Source organism: Falco rusticolus, chromosome 3 (assembly GCF_015220075.1).
Source record: "Falco rusticolus isolate bFalRus1 chromosome 3, bFalRus1.pri, whole genome shotgun sequence".
Classification (NCBI taxonomy): Eukaryota; Metazoa; Chordata; class Aves; order Falconiformes; family Falconidae; genus Falco; species Falco rusticolus.
Window position 1 is genome coordinate 51,948,265 of NC_051189.1, and position 19,205 is coordinate 51,967,469.

The 19,205-nt window shown below is 41.1% G+C and overlaps 1 protein-coding gene and 1 long non-coding RNA gene across 5 annotated transcripts; both read right to left on the bottom strand.

The window, feature by feature from the left end:
- Positions 1 to 433: 433 nt before the first annotated feature.
- Positions 434 to 11,115, bottom strand: RNF138 (ring finger protein 138). Of its 4 annotated transcripts, none has more exons than XM_037381258.1 (7): positions 10,853 to 11,107; positions 9,302 to 9,467; positions 7,684 to 7,799; positions 6,109 to 6,174; positions 5,514 to 5,619; positions 4,598 to 4,705; positions 434 to 3,205 (listed from the first exon to the last, which is right to left on the bottom strand). In XM_037381258.1, the coding sequence occupies exons 1-7, from the start codon at positions 10,987 to 10,989 to the stop codon at positions 3,137 to 3,139; spliced, it is 768 nt and encodes a 255-aa protein (XP_037237155.1). In that variant the 5' UTR covers positions 10,990 to 11,107; the 3' UTR covers positions 434 to 3,136. The 4 variants fall into 4 exon arrangements, with proteins under 4 accessions (XP_037237155.1, XP_037237154.1, XP_037237156.1 ...); XM_037381257.1 differs by having other exon boundaries at positions 6,109 to 6,177; positions 10,853 to 11,103; XM_037381259.1 differs by lacking the exon at positions 10,853 to 11,107 and adding an exon at positions 10,435 to 10,841 and having other exon boundaries at positions 6,109 to 6,177.
- Positions 11,116 to 14,684: 3,569 nt separating this feature from the next.
- On the bottom strand, positions 14,685 to 18,710 carry LOC119144027. Its single transcript, XR_005102940.1, has 3 exons — positions 18,619 to 18,710; positions 16,239 to 16,344; positions 14,685 to 15,176 (listed from the first exon to the last, which is right to left on the bottom strand). It is a non-coding gene; the product is annotated as an uncharacterized LOC119144027 (long non-coding RNA).
- Between the last annotated feature and the right edge of the window lie 495 nt (positions 18,711 to 19,205).

Genomic DNA, 19,205 nt, shown 5'->3' on the forward strand with positions numbered 1-19,205 from the left:
CTGACAAGTCTTTCCTCAGAACACCATTAACCCTTCTTAGTAAATCTACCTTTAAATAATGAGGTTTGCTATTGGCCCAGAGCGTTACATACCTCTTTCTCTCTGCCTTTAAGGATGTTATTTCTCTATTAACATTACATGGCACAGCAACTTACAAACATGGAAGGGAAAAAAGAAGTATAAAATAAGTTTTGGCCAACTTATCTTTTCTGCTTCATAGAAATATCTTAAGATGTGATATAAGTTAGCTTGTCAGCTCATTAATGGATCATGAGCCACAACTCATCGGTTCCAGCAGCATACATGCCATTCTAATCATTCAAAGTGTGAAGGCATACAACTGACCACGTACTTAAGTTTAGAAAGCATCTAAAAGGGAAGAAGTAGCATAAAGGAGACTGATCATCTTTATTATGCAACAAAAAGACAAAGAGAAAATAAAATACTTTAATAGGAGAAAAAATAGAAGGAACAATTCAAACATAACATGGCATATTGAAACCATACACAATGCAACATGAACATGAAAACATTGTTAAACAGCAATCTTCTAGTAAAGATTGCATGTTTTGAGTACAAGCATCACCCACCACAAATACACAGCTTTTTGTGCATGTCTGGGTTTCAGTGAGAAAGATCACGACCAGCACCATCACATTTAAACAGACTGTTTCGTTTTCATTAAACGCTTACCTAGTGAATGTATTGGATGCAACCCCTTCATACTAAAAGTATAAAAACTTCAGCAAGGCAGTGCCTGCCAATACAGATTTTAACATATGCAAATAAAGAGGATAAAAATTTTGCAAGTTTTTTTTAATATTGCATTTATACACACTTGTTGCTTTAAAATGTGTATTCAAGTCTCTCGACATTTAAACATGACTAAAATGCACAGCAACTATGCACCTAGTGACAACTAATTATTGCTATAGAAAAATTTGTTTCCCAGAGTTTTAAAATAGATGTTAATTTGTTCAAGTAATAGAAATAACTAGTTCCAGTGTCCATGAGGCATTCTGAATCTGTATTGGCTGTAGGCATTTATTGCCAGTTCATAGAAATATTTTACTGAATCTAAAAAAGTTAACTAAACTTACATATAACTATTAAATTCCTTAGGAAATGTATGCAGTAATAAAACCACCACGGTAAGCGTTTTTAAAAAGCTAAAACTTTAGCATCAGGCTACCTTGAAAATTCCTTTCTGTCTAAGGGCACTATTTCATAGCTGGCTTTACAGAGCAAGAGAGAAAGTAAAAATCCAAACAACTTTCAGTTGGGTCAGTGAACCACTCCAAATCAGCATGTGGTCACACAAGTACTAGAGCTGAGAGACAAGTGAGAATATGCAGACAAGAGTATGGGGGGCAAACAGGCAAGTTGGAGTACAAGATCAAAGCATGGCCCGCTGTCAAAATACTGCATTAAGTCAGTAACAAAATGCAAGACATGTTAAGCTGTTATAAAAACGATATAACCTCCAGACGTTTCTGAAATAGCCAACTCTCTCTGTATGTTAGCCAGCTATGACTTCAGCAATGTTTTACACTCTTAAAAAATATAAGGTAGTAACGTTAAGTTACAGTGTATATTGTTTTAGTTCCAACACTCAACAGGCTAGAACCAAGATTCAGTTCTGAAATCAATTACATTGCAGAGTGAGGCATTTCAATCTTACCAGTTTTGGAATATGAAATAGCCCAGTATTTAAAGAATAATCAAAACCCCTATTTGGAGAGCAAATGGGAGCCAGGGCACAAGAAGCCTACTGTACTTTGGCTGCACAACTGATATTATTACACAGAAATCACCAACTAGAGTAGGAAAATTACTGGGGATGTTTTCCACCACATATACAATACCCATAAAGTAAGGCTTGACAACAGCTGATGGTGACACAGGATGAAAAGTCAGTCCCAATAGATACTCAGAACAGTCTCTATTTAAAACTCCAAAATGTAAGCTGTGCAGCTTGCTTTCCCCTTCTCCCCATTAGTATTAAATAAAATACCTCAAAGTTCTTTTACAGATGGATTTTCCATTTAAATTCAAAATTGCATTATTGCTGTTTTCTGATTTTAATGACAGTCTTGCTGGGAATGTGGAAATCTAGAATAGGAACTCTTAAAATATGTTAGAGCAAGTTTTTCTTCTCAACTGTTCTTTCAAGCCTTTGGATACAGGAGATGACCAAGTTTTAAACAGTCTTACCAAAATAAACAAGTTAATTTATGAGCGTTGGTAGGTCTGAAGCCAGTTAGTTCTCTAGTTACACAGCCTTCCATGAAAGGCAGGACCAAAACTTGAATTCCAAATACAGCAACAGAAGTTTGTAAAAAGTTCTAACAAAATGAAAAACTAGCTGGTCGCAGTCATATACCCAAAAAGTGTATCTTTTGCATGTCATCTTGAATTTCTCACAAAGTACGTCATCTTCCTTATAGTTGGGAGTACAGGGGAAACTCCTGACCCATCACTTCAGGAAGGAAGTATCCTTTCTCAGTTATGCTCCAAAAGGGGAAAAAAATAGATATAATTATTCCCAGGCAATGGCATCATTCTTTCTCAGTGAAAGGTGGAAAAAAAAACCTGCTCTGCATTGTTGATCTATAGAAAACAAATATTTTTATTTCTGAAGTTGTTGTTATTTTCATTCACATTATAACAGTAAAAAACAAATCACAACATCAAACAAAACTTTGCTCTTGGGCAGGAGGAAAAAACTTTCATCTCATAGATAGCTTAGCAGATGACAACTGAACTTAAACTCAGTGCAACAGAGCACCTCTGCATGTCTTTCTAAAGATACTTTCAAAGTTGGTTTTGGTGAATTAAAATACCTGACATTATAAAAGAAGCCATGTAATTAGCACAGTAGTAAAAGTTAGAGAAAATAAGACAACAGCGAGCGGTTCCAAAAAGGTCCCTAAATACACAGGGCCAGATCTCAGTAAAGATGTCAAGCTTGAGTTTCAGCAAAATCATTTATGAAAAGTCCTTATGAACACACAAAAAAATTAAGCCTGAAAAATGGTTACTGAATAGCATTTTTATTAATATACACTTCAGATCAGTAACAGAATTAATGTAATTTTTCTCTCAGATAATTAGTAAGATGACGGGGGGCTATACTTTAAAAGTTCACATGACAGGATTCTTGAACCGCATTTTGGTATTGGGCTTCTTCATCAAGCTGAAGATTCTAAACAAAACAAAAACATAATCAAAATGGACAAATACTCAAGATGTACCATAATCCTTAGCTTAATCATTCATTTTCCACATTTTTACATAGGAATTAGCACCTAGATGAAGACTTTCCATCTTTATGTGTACTAATGATTGTTTATGTTGCACAGTATCTTTTACTTAACCAAGTACCAAGAGATACATGAGATGGGAGAAGAATCAGAAGAGTGGGGCAAGGCTCATTAAGCAGAAGGGTCCATCTCCTCTCCCTGGCACAATTACATTACAGAACAGCCAGCTCAGGCAAGCTGACTGTCACACAATTCTTAGAACAGGGCTTCCAACCAGCCATAATATCCTTCGTTAATAAAACCAAAATGTGATCCCCAAACAACAGTAATCATAGATTGTTGAGAATATACTGCTTCAAATGAGAAAGAAAACACGTAGCACAAAAGATGGGTGGTTAACCCTGCCACTTTTGAAGAGCTATCTTGCAAGTCATTAATAGGCCAAAGTAATACACCTTTTTAATGCAATTCCAGCAGCTTCCCAGTTTTACATCCTCAAACATGCAAGATGCACTCATATTATATTGAAGAGTCCAATAGTTCTTTGTCACAGATCACTCAACACAAAGAACCATATGCATCACCTTTGCCATCTTTAACCAGTAAGGCTGCCTATGCCTCAAATACTATGCTTGTCCCACACAAAGCTCAAGCAGGGTACCCCAAAGCCTGTCAAACTCTGTAGAAACTACAACACAAACTCTCTAGCTCTCTGGTCCCACCTGCAAATCAAATGGTTGGCTTGACTTATGATCCATCCCCTGTCTACATCTGTGTATGTAGTTCTGCACCTGCTCCAAGGTCATTTACCCAAAGCAAGACTAAAAGGCGGCAACCAGAACAGTGATTTAATGACGTATCTCTTTTTCACATTGCAGCCTCTCTCACAACACTCTGGAAGAGAGGCTGTAGCAGCAATACCAGCTAGTCAAGCTGCACTTTGAGTCCTGAGAATTGTGATTTTGGCATTTCTGCCATAAAAGGTCAAAAATGTCAATAAAACAGAGTAGCGTCTATTTTATTTCCCCCAGAAGCAGCAGCAATAAACTGTTTTGGAGGAACAAATAGTTCTGATTGAGAACACTAAGCTAAAGACTTAAGTCATCAGTTTGGAACAAAGCTTAAATGTTGACAACACCTATTCCCAGTAGCACTTCATGTTGGTAACAGGAAGTTTAAGAACAGACAGGCCTACTTCTGAATTCTGTACAGTGCAGGAACACAGCATATCCAGAGCACAAACACGTTTGGTACAAATGTTTTATTTGGCATTTTAATTTGTAGAAAAAAATTTACCATTTACTCCCCTATGCATCGAAGAAGAAAAAGCTTACCACAAATTCTCCGTAGTCAAACCGGTGTCTTAGATTTAGATGGCTAACAAGATTTCTAGTAACCTGGTTAGTATCTGCCCAAGGAAGAGATACACAAATAGGACAAATCTGAATTTGGAGAGGAAGGGGAAAGAGAGAGAATTAAAAAAAAAAGTTATTGGTAATACAGAATGCATTAAACACATGTTCTACAGGAATAACTAGTCTACTACTCATTCACAACCAAAACAAAACAGCCATGTTCACATAGAATTGTAGTCATAAGTATTCTTTTCTTCATTTGTGTAACATTCAAAAATTACATTTCAACTTGCCAAATTTTTTAAGTGTTTCTCTTTGGAGTAGAGGATTATCATGTCTGTCTGGTACTGTTTTTGTCAATTTCTGTTGTTTAAAGTTTAAAAAAAATGTGATTACTGCATCCTACTTATTGTTTGGGAGAACTGTCATACGACTGAGATCATCAAGTAAGCCAAAAGAAAAAATAACACACCCTATCCAGATGAAAAGAATAGAAAACCAAACAGATTTTTCTCCTTCAGTCCCTCTGATTACCTTAGATTACTTTTCAAGTAACTACAGGTTTCACATGAAACAATAGTTACATTACAAATGGGATTCTATTGAAACAGATCTGAAATACTAAATGAAGAAGAGTGTCAGGCTCAAAAACCGAGTCTGTTTCACATCAAGATAAATGAGACAGAAAAAGTCCGAAATGCCTTAGAACCGACAAGCTGGACAAGAAACATTATCACATGAAAGTCACTCAAGTTACATGCACTGCATTAAGTATATTGCCTTTCTCAGACCACAGTGATCTTTACAGATACAGAATAGCTACTGCACATTTTAAATTGTCCATGTAATTATAATGAAAGTAGCTTAAGAAGCATACATAAGCAATTCTACTTACTACAGGAACTATCTGATAAAGATGTCTATTATTACAGTGATCCAGCAAGCGTTGTCTGGTAAAATTGGCTTCCTGACACAAGGGGCATTTGAAGGTTGGGTGTCCACTGTAAAAAGAAATACGCAGTATTAAACAAAATAGTTTTAGAAATAGTATTACAGAAAGCTTAATTCATCTGTTGTCTTGTCATTGCTTTCCCTTAATTTGATAACAAGAACACCCCATCCTCACTGACATAGTAGGGGATGTCGTGGACTTCCAGTGTTACTACCAAATTGCAATTTAAAGCACATTTCGTATTTTTATGCCTAAATGCATTCTTCTGAGACTTGGACTTTAGAAAATTCTTTTGTTCCAACTGCATCTGCACCCTGCTTTTAGTTACTGGTAACATCTTTTAGTGCGTACCCTTCAGGAAAGTACTGAAAAAAACAAAATTCTTACATATAGATGCAAATGTAGAAGAAACTATGGGGGTATTTTAATACAACTTATTGTAGGTTTTTGTGTGAGTTATTTTTAAAGTTAGTAGAAGCTTGCACTATGACTATCTGGATCTGTTTTAATAATAACAACAGAAAAACAAGCGGCCTACCTTGTTTCTCCTTGAAGTATTTGATTACTAGACATCTCGCCATTATCAGATATTGCATCACTTCTGCTACTTTAAATGAAGTCAAGAAAAAAGAAAAAACAATGAAAATTGAGATTATTTTACTCTACTATCAAAATTTTTATAAGCTTCACAGTAACAGTGTGGGGGAGGAATCCATTAAGCCCCATTAATTTCAAGGTAAAACATACGGCAGCACATATTTTAACTCTCACAGCTTTTCCTTTGGATCAAGGTTTGTCTCAGTATTTAGCTACCATGATGACCCTTGGTGGAATACTACAAAACTTTATAGGAAAGTGGTATACAATACAACAAACATTTAGCCAACAAGAACGGCACTGGAGATTACAGCCAAGTAGCTCAAAAAGCATTATGAATTACGCGAATGTAAGACAGGCAGCATCTTCTAAATTTTTTGACTTAGATCTATGTAAATAGGCATTTAACTGCCATGTGTTTACACAAATAATTGACAGCTTTCAACTACAACAAGATAAATTTTCTTACACTGAGTATAAACTAAATTATTTTCTAAAGTAAGAGTGACAGACAGGAACATTTTAGAAAGTAAAGTTGACCACATATGCACCTCTAGCTAAGCCACAAAAACTGCTCAGACACTGATCATTCTAAGACCATGAGTATTTACAGTCACAAATCTGGTCACTGTACATTTTTTATACTTCTGTAATATTATAAACACAGGTATTCTACTGTGGTGTAGTCAGTAAACAGTGATATAACAATATCCAGACACTTTGGTGAAACATTGCTGCAGCTAGTTCTGGTAACAGCTTAAACTTCCGCTTTCAATATGCTGATGGGTTGAAAACCAAACACAGAAGTTCAGACTGCTAAAAATAGAAAACAGATGTCAAAAGAAAGTAAACAAAGGACAGGCTATATATAATAAAACCCTATGAAACTAATATGTAAAAAAAGGTCTTCAAAAATAAGCAAAAATCCCCAGCCAAACTAAATACATCAGTGAGAAGGTATGAAAAAAAGTTTTTTAGCCTTACTGCCTGAAAACAAATGATACGTGTCATTTGTATTTTATGGTGTGTAACGTACTGGAGTTCCTTATACATTTTATAAGAGATCAGTTCAAAAGTTCAAAAGAAATTCAATCAGAAAGCAAAAGCTTGCACAGTTATGTTTTGAAACAGGATACCCACTAAAACAGACTTAGGAAAGGCGGGTAGGGGTGGGGTGGATGGGTAAAGAGAGAACTTCCCTGGGGCTAGATATTACGAAATATGTTACCAAGTAAGCTGCTCGAACGCTGTCAAGGCAAGGAAAGCAAGCTACAAATTCTATACACCTTTAGGAGTCCCTAGAAGACATTTCAAACCATCATGCAGAAAGGTTTTCTTCTGTATGCTAAGGGTGAAGAAAAAGACCTAGAAGAACCGTCAGTTTTTTTAAAATCACAAAAATATGGACAATAATTGTTGCAAAAAGAAAGCACACCCTGGAAAAAAAGAATACTTTCTGGGGGCAGGTGAGGGGGAAGAAGAAGATGCATTATTATACATAAAACACCCTAATTACCTGTTCCCTGTTGAATCTTGAGAAATCTGTAAGTTTGGAATAATAGAAGAAACACCATATTCATCCTGATACTTCTTACACGTTTTATAATGCTGTCTCATCCACGAAAATCTAACCTGTAAATGAAATGCCAAATTATTGAATTTATACTAAACAATCCAGGGATAGAAGGAAGAGAGAATTCTGCCAACAGAAAGCAATGCGTGCAGGAATTATATAGACATCATATGCAGCAGAAACAAGAACCTGCGTCTCCCCTCTCAACATGAACACTTTCCTCAACGGGAGATCTTCAATTCCTTTTTCCATAGAGCTTCTGTCACACTGTGAGATTGGAGAACATTCCCACTCCCCAAATCCCCAACAGCCAGGCATCTGAGAGCTCTCTCAGGGGTGAAAGATGCAAGTGAACTCCATTTAACTGAAACAAAGTCACAGAAACTATACCTCCCACATCCAGGATCAGTAACTGATGAGCTACAACAGAGACGGACCGTGAGGATGGGATAAGCACCACTGCTCCTTCAGTCTTCTCTGGCCTGCTATTACCTTGTGCAGAGTAAAATCTTTCTGCATTGGGTGTGTTCCAAGAATATATAACTTTTCTCTTTTGGGGGTGGGGAAGAGGTGAATGAACACCAACTTAAGGCTGCCTATCCATCTTAAATGCAAGGTAAGCCAAGGAGTTCCTTAGATTTGTCAGAAGACAGCTGTACTGGACATGACCCAAGTCAGAATTTCAGGTCCAACAACACTATCAGAAAATGCTCGCAGGTTTAGAGGCTGAACAAATCACATCTCACACACCTGTGCCTAAATTCCATTAAAGTTCTTCTTGGGATCTGTTTGGTTCTTCCCTCCTGTTTACCAGCTTGCTACCGTTTCTTTCTCCCAGCTTTTCATCCTAATGAATCATGTGGTACAAAGCAAGCAGCTCAGCTTTCCACTAGTGCTAGTCTTCACATTGGCAGAACTAAGTCCCAAGTGAAATGAAACAAGCAAAAAGACTATCTGGATTTGATGCATTTTGATGTAAACAAAATGTGTGGCTGAAATCCTGCATCCTTTTGTACTAGAAGGCAGATTAGTCTTTATTTCAGTGGGGGTCAAGATTTCACCCAATGTTCTGAAAATAATGACCCCTTTACAAAGGGAACGAAGGGAACACATTGATGGGGCGGGGGAAAACTACATATGATTGTATGAACACCAAGAGTAATTAACCCATATGTATTGGTTTTAAATTTTACAGTAGCTCTAAGCACTTCTCACAATGAAAGTTTCTGAGGTCTTCCATGTATCTGCAATTCTAATTTTCAGTTGTCTAATTTCTCTTTTTCCAGTTTTATAGCTATATCCTACCTTCACATTGTTTTGGGGAAGAACTGGCACTCCACTTAAAAGGTCTTTATAGACAATACAAGGATCCTCTTTCAGTTTACACCTGTTAGGCATACCTAGCAGGCACTGCATGCCTGGTTATATGCACAAGCCATACAAAGCCAAGTTCAAACTGCTATAGGCTCTTTAGCTCCAAGACAAGAAGGACACACGGTAAAAGTGTGTCTGGTCAAAAATAAGAAAAAATAATCCAACTTTTTGTAAAGTGTTACTCTACCTGCTTCTCACAGCATCTACAGCCCCCAGAAGCTTTCTTCATACTGTTTTCAACATCTAGAGCCCTTTTGGGATAGGTTCTTTCTTTTTTAGTCACGCTCCCCCGGCAGAGAGGACAGTGTGTTCCACTTTCTCTGATAGCTGTCAAGAAGCACTTCCTGCAAAACCTGAATTAAAAAGTTACCACAAACACAAGTTAGCAAAGTAAGGAGAGTTAGATATTTCGTCCTTGAAGAGAGCTGGGTGATTATTGAGGGGATGGGGGAAAACAGGTATTTGAGTAATAGAGCCCACCGAACACAAATCTTTACAGACATAAGCACAAGGCAATAGCGGCGCTTACAAAGAACTATACGGAAACCAGGGGCACGTGACCATGCACTTGAGGTAAAGCTCGCACCGACCGGTGCTCCTGAGCCGGACTGACCGCTAATGAGAGATTAAATGGCGCATCAAGCACGTGAGATTAGGAAAATCTTATCAGAGCAACTGCTGTTCATTGTCCTTACGGGAGCCAAAGGCCGCTGCGGAGGCGCCGAGCCCCGAGCTCCCGCAGGCCCCGCGCCCTCCCGCCCGCCCGCCGCGGCCATCCCGCCTCTCCACCGAGTCGCGCTTCGCAACGAAACGTTCCCCTGAAAAACGCGACGGCGGCGCACTGAAAAGAGAGAACAGCTAGCTTCGGTCCTCGTTCGGAAACGAACAGGAAACTACGAAGCCGAAACCGCGAGTTAGGTTAGACGTGCGAGATGCGTTTCCACCGGCAGGAACACTCGGCCGCCACCCATCAGGCAGCCGGGGCGTGCTCCAAGAGGCGGCTGCTCTAAGCCGCCGGTCGCCGTCCGCTACAAAAGAAAGAGGCGAGGGAAGGCTGGGGCAGCCCCGGGCACGCCAGCCCCGAGGCCGGCTCCCGGCGGAGGCGTGTCAGCCCCCGCGGCGGCGGGCGGCAGCAGCCGGCTCCGCGGGTCCCGCCGCGCCTCCCGGCTCCCGGCGCGGCCGGCGCCGAGCCCAGGGGCTGCGCGCTGGGGGGGCAGAGCAGCGCCAGGCGGACACCCGGCGGAGGCGAGGCGAAGCGAAGGCTTGTGAAGGGGGCGGGGGGGGAGCGCGGGGAGGGGGGCGGCAAGGGGGAATACCCACACGTGCTGGCAGTTCGCGGTCCTCACGGGCGTTTTGAACACCTCCTGGCAGACGGGGCAGTAAAAATCATCCTCGCTGAAGCACTCCGCCGCCGCCGCCGCCGCCTCGGCTCCCTCGGCCATGGCAACACGTCAGGGCCTCGCCGTGAGGATCGGGGACGAGAAACAAGCCCCGCCCCAGCGAACCGAGCTCCGCTCCGCTCCCTCGGGGCGCCGCCGGGCAGCCCGGGCCGGGCACGGGGCGCGGGTCGGAGGGCGCCGGGGGGCCGGGTGAAGACGGCGGGTGGGCACCTGGCGCCAGGTGGGAGGCCGGGCTGCGGCGGAGGCGGCGGGGGAGCGGGCCCGGCCTGCGCGCCGCACGCCCCGCCCCTCCCCGCCCTCCCTCCCCGGCCGGGAAGCGCCCCCGCCCCGCGCTCTACCTGGCGGCGTCCGGCGGGGGAGCCACCGCGGCGGCCGTTCCCTCCCAGCCGCGGCTCCGGCCGGGCTCCCGGCGGCACCCACGCCCCGCCGCCGCGCTCCCGGAGGGCAGGGGCGGGACCGGGGCTTGGGTTTCCATGGCGATCGCCTCCCGGCCCGGAGGAGCTGCTCTGACACGCCGGGGCGGACTCCGCTCCGCCCTGCCCGGGGAGACTCCCCCGCTCCGCCCGCCTGCCGCCCGGCGCCGGCCCCCCCGCCCTCCCGGCCCCGCGGGTGACGGCGCCGCGCACCTCCCCTTCCGCGGGCGCCTGCGGCCGCGCCGGACAGGGCCGAGGGCCGGCGCCTCCGTGGCGGCGGGCGGTCCCACCACCCAGTATATGCCCGCCCGGGCCGGGGCTCCTCCGGTGCCAGGCGGCGACCTCCGGCTGCTGCCCCGCACGGGAGGGCAGCGTTTACGACCACCTTCTGCGCAAATAAGGCAACAGCGAAACCGTTGCTGCCTAGTTTGTCGCTTATTCGTAGATCGGCTGATACTGGCGGTGATGTTACGCGGTAATATTAGTATTATCTGGGCCAGGATTTCTGCCTCCTGAACGATGCTGACAGAACCATAAGTCAGCAGTGCGACTGTGCGCATTTCTTCCAGAATAAGGAATTATAAGAATATTGTTACAGCAATACAGTGGTGCCAACTCATTTCTCCAGGCAGAGAAGGCTTTGGGCCTGTGAAGCATGTCTGTCACTGACCTCATTTGCTTATCTGCCGAGTTATATTCAACAAACAAAATGTGGGCAATGGTCTAAAAAGAAATGGATTTGTAGCAAGTATATCAATTACAATAATTTGTAAAATTGTATTCATAATAAAATTAAGATTCAGGCTAGTCCTGGTCTCTCACCCTGTATCACAGATGTGGGACAAGGGTTGAGGAGAAGTAGGTCCAGCACCTTCTCTTCCCCCATCTCCTTGGGACTGCTGCTGTCTGTACCATAGCTAGGTGTCCACAGGGGATCGCTGGGTGGGGAGGTCCCTCCCTCTCTCACCTGAGGCTACACTTTTGGGGAAGAGAGAGTGCAAAGCACCAAGATCTGTGGTTCACATAGGCCTTCAACTTCCAGCATTTCAAAAGTGTTTAGGCCTCAAACATCCGTCAAAGCTCCTCCTTGTATCTGCCAGTGATTGGCAGTGAGAGGCAATGCCCACACCACCATCTCAGGGTTTCAAGGGGAGAGAGGGAACTGCAGGAAACTAGGCTGAAGTTCAGGTCTCCCTTCAGGTGAGGATGAGAGGTGAACCATCCTGTGAGGATGCTGTCCCGGTTCTCTTCCTCAGGATCTATCACAATTACTATTAGCTAAAAATGCTAGTATCTTCCTAAGCAAAAGCCAATGAATGCCCTGAATACCTTCTTTTTAGACCACACGGAGGCAAAATTTGAATGCCTCTGAGTACCACGAGGTCTGAAAAACTGAAGAGAAGCATGTCTGAAGCAATGGGCCCAACATAAGAGTTAAGTCACCTGGGCTGCAGTACTTACTGCCCATGTTTCAGGTCAGGGGAAAAGAACTCCTTCCTAGGCAGGGATCTTCCAGAAGACAAGCCTGGGATTTGAAGCGTTGCAGTAAGAGGTCCTCTTGCAATTTTGGCTGTGCTAGCTCAGGAGGTTACTGCTCCCCTGTGCTCTTCACTGCTCTGTCAAGGGTTAGCTAAGCTGCTAATGGGCTGGCAAAACCCCCTGCTATTTAAAGTGATTAACTGATTATCTCCTTCCCTGAAATGAAGTAGGAAGCCAGGCTGGTAGATCTGAGCAGGCTCAGGATGGGTAACATGTGGCAGTAACCTCTTCAACAGTGCAAGTACAGCCAGAAGAAGACATAGAACTATACCTTAAGTGGGAAATAGCCTGCAGAACACTTCTTGTGTTTTTTGTGTCAGTTAGGACTACAGCACAGCTGTATAGCCAGCTTCAGATGTGCCCTATCCATGCTGTGACAGTACGTTAAAAGGAAGAATTACAGAAGCCTGAGTGCAGATGCTACACAACCACCTTGTGTTACTCATTGAGTGAGAGGCCGCATGGCCTTTGGCCTCAGCATGTGAAAGGCTGGCAGAGATGGGCTTCCCAGCCTTTTCCATCTTCTCGTATGACTTCAGCAAAGCACGTCCTTGTGCCTCAACTTCTCAATCTGTAAAAGGGAAGCAGTTTTTAATCGCCAAATAAGGCTGCTGTGAAGTTAAATTAATTACTGCAGGTAAAGAGGGTTACGTCCTTCAAAGGCAGGTGTTAAACAAAAGCAAAGATTTATTACTAAAGGAACAAGATAGGTCCATTTGAACTTTGTTCAGGAGACCACAGTATTTATTGATTAGTAGCTTTTGGCAGGGGGAGAAATTGCGCAGACGACCTCAGGGAAGAAAACTACAGGAAGGTGTGTGTGAAGGCATTCACGCTTTTGCTAACGTTATTGTAAATCTTGATCCTTTAATAAAGCTGTGACCTTGGAGTTGACAACTAGCATGCCATGGAGCAATATATAGCGTGGCACCAGCCTTGTAAATCTTATGTAGCTTTTGCCATTGACATAGACAACATGTAAAGAGAAATCAGGCAAGCTAAAGTTTATGAAACACATTTATTTGAAGAAAAGCATTTTGAATCAGACTTTTTAGATTAAATTAAACTGATGACCATGCCAACTTTTTATTCCTCATAATAAAATGTGTTTGTGAAATGAAATCTCAACAGTGAAAACTTGTAGAACTGCTTATAAAATTTTGACTTTGCAGGGGGCAACTCCACCGAAGAGGTACATTTTAGATCATGTTTGCATAGCTGTCATACAACTATTATTTTGGTTGCTTTCTTGACAACGCTGCTGCTGCTACTGCAAGAACAGCACATTTCCCTGCCAACATGAAAAGAGCAGGGATATGTTCTGTGGGAGCAGTCAAAGATGGATATGAGCAGAAAGGGAAAGAGGAAGCTGTGTAACTGCAGGGGGATCAGAAGGTGTCACATGCAAGGGAAAGGACATCTTTTGCTCTTGCCAGGTGTATCTCTACTGACAAAGAACGCTTGAAACCACAGACAAAACTAAGGACAGCACTCCTATGGTGGTTGCTTATTTGATACATCTGAAAAGTTCTCTATACATTATTTAGATGTGCAGAAAGCCATAAATCCAGTAACTTTTTCCCTATATCTTTGGCTGCTTTGCTTTGGCAGACCAGATATATTTTTTTTTGTTTGGTTGGTTTGTTTTGTTAATCAAATGTTCCCACAAATTCCACCCTTTGGAGCAGCATTGTCCATCTTTCCAACTGAGGAGTTCTCATTTCCAAGGACAGTTCTCAAGGAGAAAGGAAACACGTTGCCCAGGCACATGGAACATTGAATCTTTCTCCTCCCCAAAACCAGCTGCTTTCTCATTCCAAGAAAAACTAGTGAAGACCCAAAGTCTCTTGGGAGTTTCTTTGTTAACATGTTACCATGTGATTAAAGCTACTTTAATCACTGTACATTGCATGAACATGAATTTTGTTACAGATCAACTGCATCTTGGAAAGATACTATGTTATACTGTACATGAAAAAACTACATATTTTTCAAAGTTTATAGTAAGTATACAGGTTAGTTAAACTGTCAATCTCTTGAACAGGTTTCTATTTTTTTATTGTAAACTATCGTAATCTCTTGCTATCATTTCGAGATTATGAGTCTCATTTTGTACTGTAAATGGAAACTTACATGTGGTCCTTGACAGTAGGTAGTATGCCCAATACTGCTGGGGGGGGGCGGCATGGGATGTGTGTGTTCCAATTTGTTTGGTCCTGTAGCATCCAAAATGCTGCCGTTTTTGTCATCTGACTCCAGCATCACATTGTCATCATCAATATACACAAGACTGGCCTGCTCCTGGAACAGATGGGAGAGGCTGTTGTCAAAGCCAGTGTATCTGCAATACGGGACCTGCAGCTAGTTCAAGACCATCACATTTTAGGCAGAGGAACTGACAATATTTTCTTTTATCCTTAAAAAAATCCCCACACCAAACAACACATTTTTAAATTAAACTGAAATTCAATTTAAAAAAAATAGTTTAACAAAGAATGTGTAAGAAAAAAAAATTAGGTCCATGCAGGTTACTAACACTCCATTAATTGCAAAAGGCTAAATTTTAATGACCATGTTTATCTACAGAACATGTTCTTCCACTGTTCTGCAGTGGTTCTTACGTGATGTTTGGATGATTCATGTGCACATATTCTAAGAATGACCCATCTAGAACTCTTTCAATAAGAACTTCTCCAATAGTGTTTGTGTCCTGAAAGAAAAAAAAAAAGGATATTTTATAGACTATCAAGATAGTAATTGATATGTTAATATATTTAATTTTGACTGCTTGAGTTACCAGTTAACAAAACACTGGTTTCCATGTGTTTACATCCATGTTTAAAGTTTACTGCCTAACTTTCTACTCCTTGGCAGTAAACACTGCAACATAAAGCAAGAGAAATCATTATGAAATTTGAAATAAATGAGAATGTCAGATGGAGAAACAGATTAATTCACTGATTATGCAAAGCCCAACAGTGCTACTGCTCTTTAATAAGGAGTCCAATTTGGTGATGCATCTTATATTACTGTGTATAGAAATAAAAACTCTAGTCTTAGCTGTATTTTATGAAGTTATATGTGTGCGCTATCATTAAAGTGCTATCATACAGAAATCTTTTTCTGCCATGTGCATGAATTACAGGTTTGAATTATTAAGATGGTTTTTCACCCTTGCCCTCCATTTGGACATAATTTTCTTTAGTGCTTTTGCACCATTTGAAAAAACATTTTATATCTTTCTTTGGGATTTTGTCTGGATGAGTATCAAAAATAAATAAAAGAAAGCACTAACTAATATTCTTGAGAAATTCTAACAGCATGTTAATGATTGTGCTGCACTTTCTGTTTTACAGCCTGCTTAGACAGCAAACAGCTGCGGCAGCTTTCACAAGTACAACTGTGTCATCTTAGGTTCTTACTAAATAAAAATGGGTTGTTGAAACAACTTTCATTTAAAGTACATAGGTTTTCATTTGAGGATCTCCAAGTAATTTATAGTCATGAGTCACACATAATACCTGTTAAGAAATGAGGAAATGGGTTACCTTTCCCTTGTCCCACCATTAGACAGCAACAAAACTGAGGACAGAATCCCTGAGTTGGCACCTCTGAGTACCAGGCTATGCTGTTTCTGTACACATCTACCACGCTTAGTGACTTCCTGGTGAAGTTACCTGCTCAGTTCTTTTCACAACTTCTTGATTGTAAAAGGTGTGGAAGATACACATAAAGAAATCAAGTCCAGTAGTTTGCAAATACCATTACTTACTATGTAGTCTTTGTAATGGCACGTGTCTGAGTTGAAGACGCCTTACAAAATTTCTGCTGAAACAGTGTGGATCTCTTCCAGGTATTTAACAACAATTTGGACAACGCTATAAATAAATGGAAGGAAGTACTCAGTTTTCATCTTGGAGGTCTTAGAGAAGAAATATTATCAATGTTTAAAAAACAGGAATATGAAATAAGTGGATCTGTTATGGCCAAATAGCATTCTTTGAGCAAAACAAATACTCCTAAGCACAGTACACTTTCACATCAACTGTCAATTATGCTGATCCCTGTTGCGTAATTAGTGCCTGCAGACATTCCAAGGATTGTCAACCTATATAGATCTGATGGTTAATATATTCCCTCCTACTAGCTACAAAATAACAGTCACTCAAAAAGCATTTTTTAGGCAATGCAAAACTTGTTTATCATCCAAACAATTCATGTACCCATTTGTTTATCATTCAAATAGCAAACTAATAACAAATAACCCATTGTTTGTCATCCAAGCCACTGTTTGGATGATAAAATGCTACAAGACACATGCAAGACTTCTCTGGTCATCAATAACAAATTCATTCATGTGTGTGTTTACAACAGAAGTGCCTAAACCACTTCACCAAAAGAAAAGCTGAATTACTTCCTGTGGGTTCTTTGTAATATAAAAGTTGCAGTTGCTGCAACATTTATTCATTTAAGCAATATCATGAGAACACTGCATGTATGCTAAAAAGATGATTATCATGGAATACACCATGTGAATATACTACATGTAGACTAAAACCAGCTTTATGACATGTTATGGTAATGAGCATTATGATACAACACGCCAAAAAATCCTATGCCTTTCTTAGAACTAGAAGTCCAATGTGTTTATTCTAAGTTTGAAATAAAACCATTGAAAAAGATGTGCCAAATCTCTTTTTCAGGTACTCCTGAAACAGTTACTCAAAAGGTATTTTAGGACTAAAGGGAAGGATCAGCGTGGCAGTAGCAAACAATGAAGTGCACCTCTCAGCATGTTCCCTCTCGTTGCTTTGTATTAATGGTGTGGGATCTACAGTTTATAAATCAACTACAGCAGTTATGAAACCAGTATGACTTAAAAGATCACATTTTCATTTCCCTGGTTATACTTTTTACATTATTTGCAGGCAAACATAGTTCTGGGCATTGTTTTTTCCATTGGGTTTCACAGAAATGTGCAAAAGAGGCTGTATAATGCATATTACAAGTCTCAGGATCAGCTTCTATATGCAACTCTGAATTGAGCTAAGCATTTAATAATTTTCTAAGTTTTAAGGCTTGATTCTGCTCTACAGATACACAACACGGCTATTTATGAATTTGCCCCGAGTGAAAAAATAAGAGCTTATAGACTGATAGGTGTGATAAAAATTACTGAGAAATATTTCAGTTGCCTGAATTAAATACAGAGTCTAATCTGAAGAATACAAAATTTGGCAAAATGTTATGCATTAAAGCATTAACTCAGGCAAATGTGAACACAGTATATACTCTGAAGGAATGCTTCCTTTAGTTTACTCAGAGCTCTGGCTTCACAATAACTTACTAATATGATCATGGTTAAGGTGGTGAAAACTAACCTGCAACGTAACAGGGAATGGAGCCGGTTTCCCCCTTCCCACCTGCTGCAGGAAACAGGAGCGTTGGTTGATTTGTCTACAAGCCCTTCAGTCTGTAACCTCTCTAAAACACTCCTGCCACATGTGAGAATTGGAGTCGAAAATGCTGCAGCAAGTAACTATCAGGGAAGTAAATTACACTTGCCCAGATCTGAGTCTACAACCCTATGGACCTCAGTCCTACAGGCAGGGTCACAGTAAGACCTCGCAGCCCCCATGGACCTTCAGAATGAAGCCATTTATGTAACATTATCTTTAAAAAAAGAATTAAAAACCCTGCTACGACAGACTCCTATATAAGGTCACATAAGCAGTTCTCATAACTTCAAAACCCAGATGAGAATACACAGCAAATGCTGCACATAAATCTGAGTTAAGGCAGTAGAAATAGCACATGTGGGATTTAAAAACAGGCAAATTGCTGAAGCTAATAATGCTTGTTGTCTTGGCTGTAAGTAACTGTTGTACCCATTACAAGATTTCCTACACCATTTTCAGCGCTCCTATCAGCACTCACAGTGATAGAAGTGCTAGTGTTTTAAATATTATGTGCATACACACTTGGTCAGTGAGAGATGGGCAGAGGGAATGAATATAGGTATGTTTTTCTTTCACTGTCAAAATCAATTAAACAATTAGTAATTTTTTCTTTGTCTATTATCTCCTATCAGTAATGCTTGCTAGAATTAATCCGTTTAACCTGTGAATTCAGTAAAATACATACTTACATACATTTCCACTGCTGCTCTTTCCACTCTGACATGTGAGACAGTGGTCCATCAGCTCAGCCTCATCTACTTCACACTGGCAAAAAGGACAGGAATATCTGGGAATAAGAGGTAGGAAGTTGTTACTGGATGCAGATGTAATTGATACATTTTCAGCAAAAACTACAAGCAATAAAAGTAGTATTTAGATTTCTGTGGTCAGGTATCATCAGGAGCTCCTTTTGCCATAGCTAAAATGCATCATGGGTGTATGACATGTACCTGGGTGTGATGTATGCTATGCTGGCAAAAGGTCAGCCTTGCTAATGGATGCTGCAAGCACTGCACAGAACTGTGCCAGCATGTCAGGATATCGATCCAGAAAAGCACTCTTAACATAACCATGAACTTAGAGAAGCACAGATGAAAATACTGAACACTACAACTATAGACATTTGATAAAAGCATCATTTAATTGCTGTGATACACTTGGAACATGTGTGACCCAACTACCAATTCTCGGGAGCCCCCATTAAGTATCAGTGCTTTCTTGCACAGGATTCCTACTTAGTTTTCAGGATAGAGTATGGTCTTGTTGCATGGTGGAGACAC

Coding starts and splice junctions, on each gene's coding strand:
- RNF138 (XM_037381257.1), bottom strand. CDS start 10,989: ATGGAAACCCAAGCCCCGGTCCCGCCCCTGCCCTCCGGGAGCGCGGCG. Junction 9,468..10,852: donor CCCCCGCCGGACGCCGCCAG/GTAGAGCGCGGG, acceptor TTTTTAATTCAG/GTTTTGCAGGAAGTGCTTCT. Junction 6,178..7,683: donor CAAGATTCAACAGGGAACAG/GTAATTAGGGTG, acceptor CTTCATTTAAAG/TAGCAGAAGTGATGCAATAT.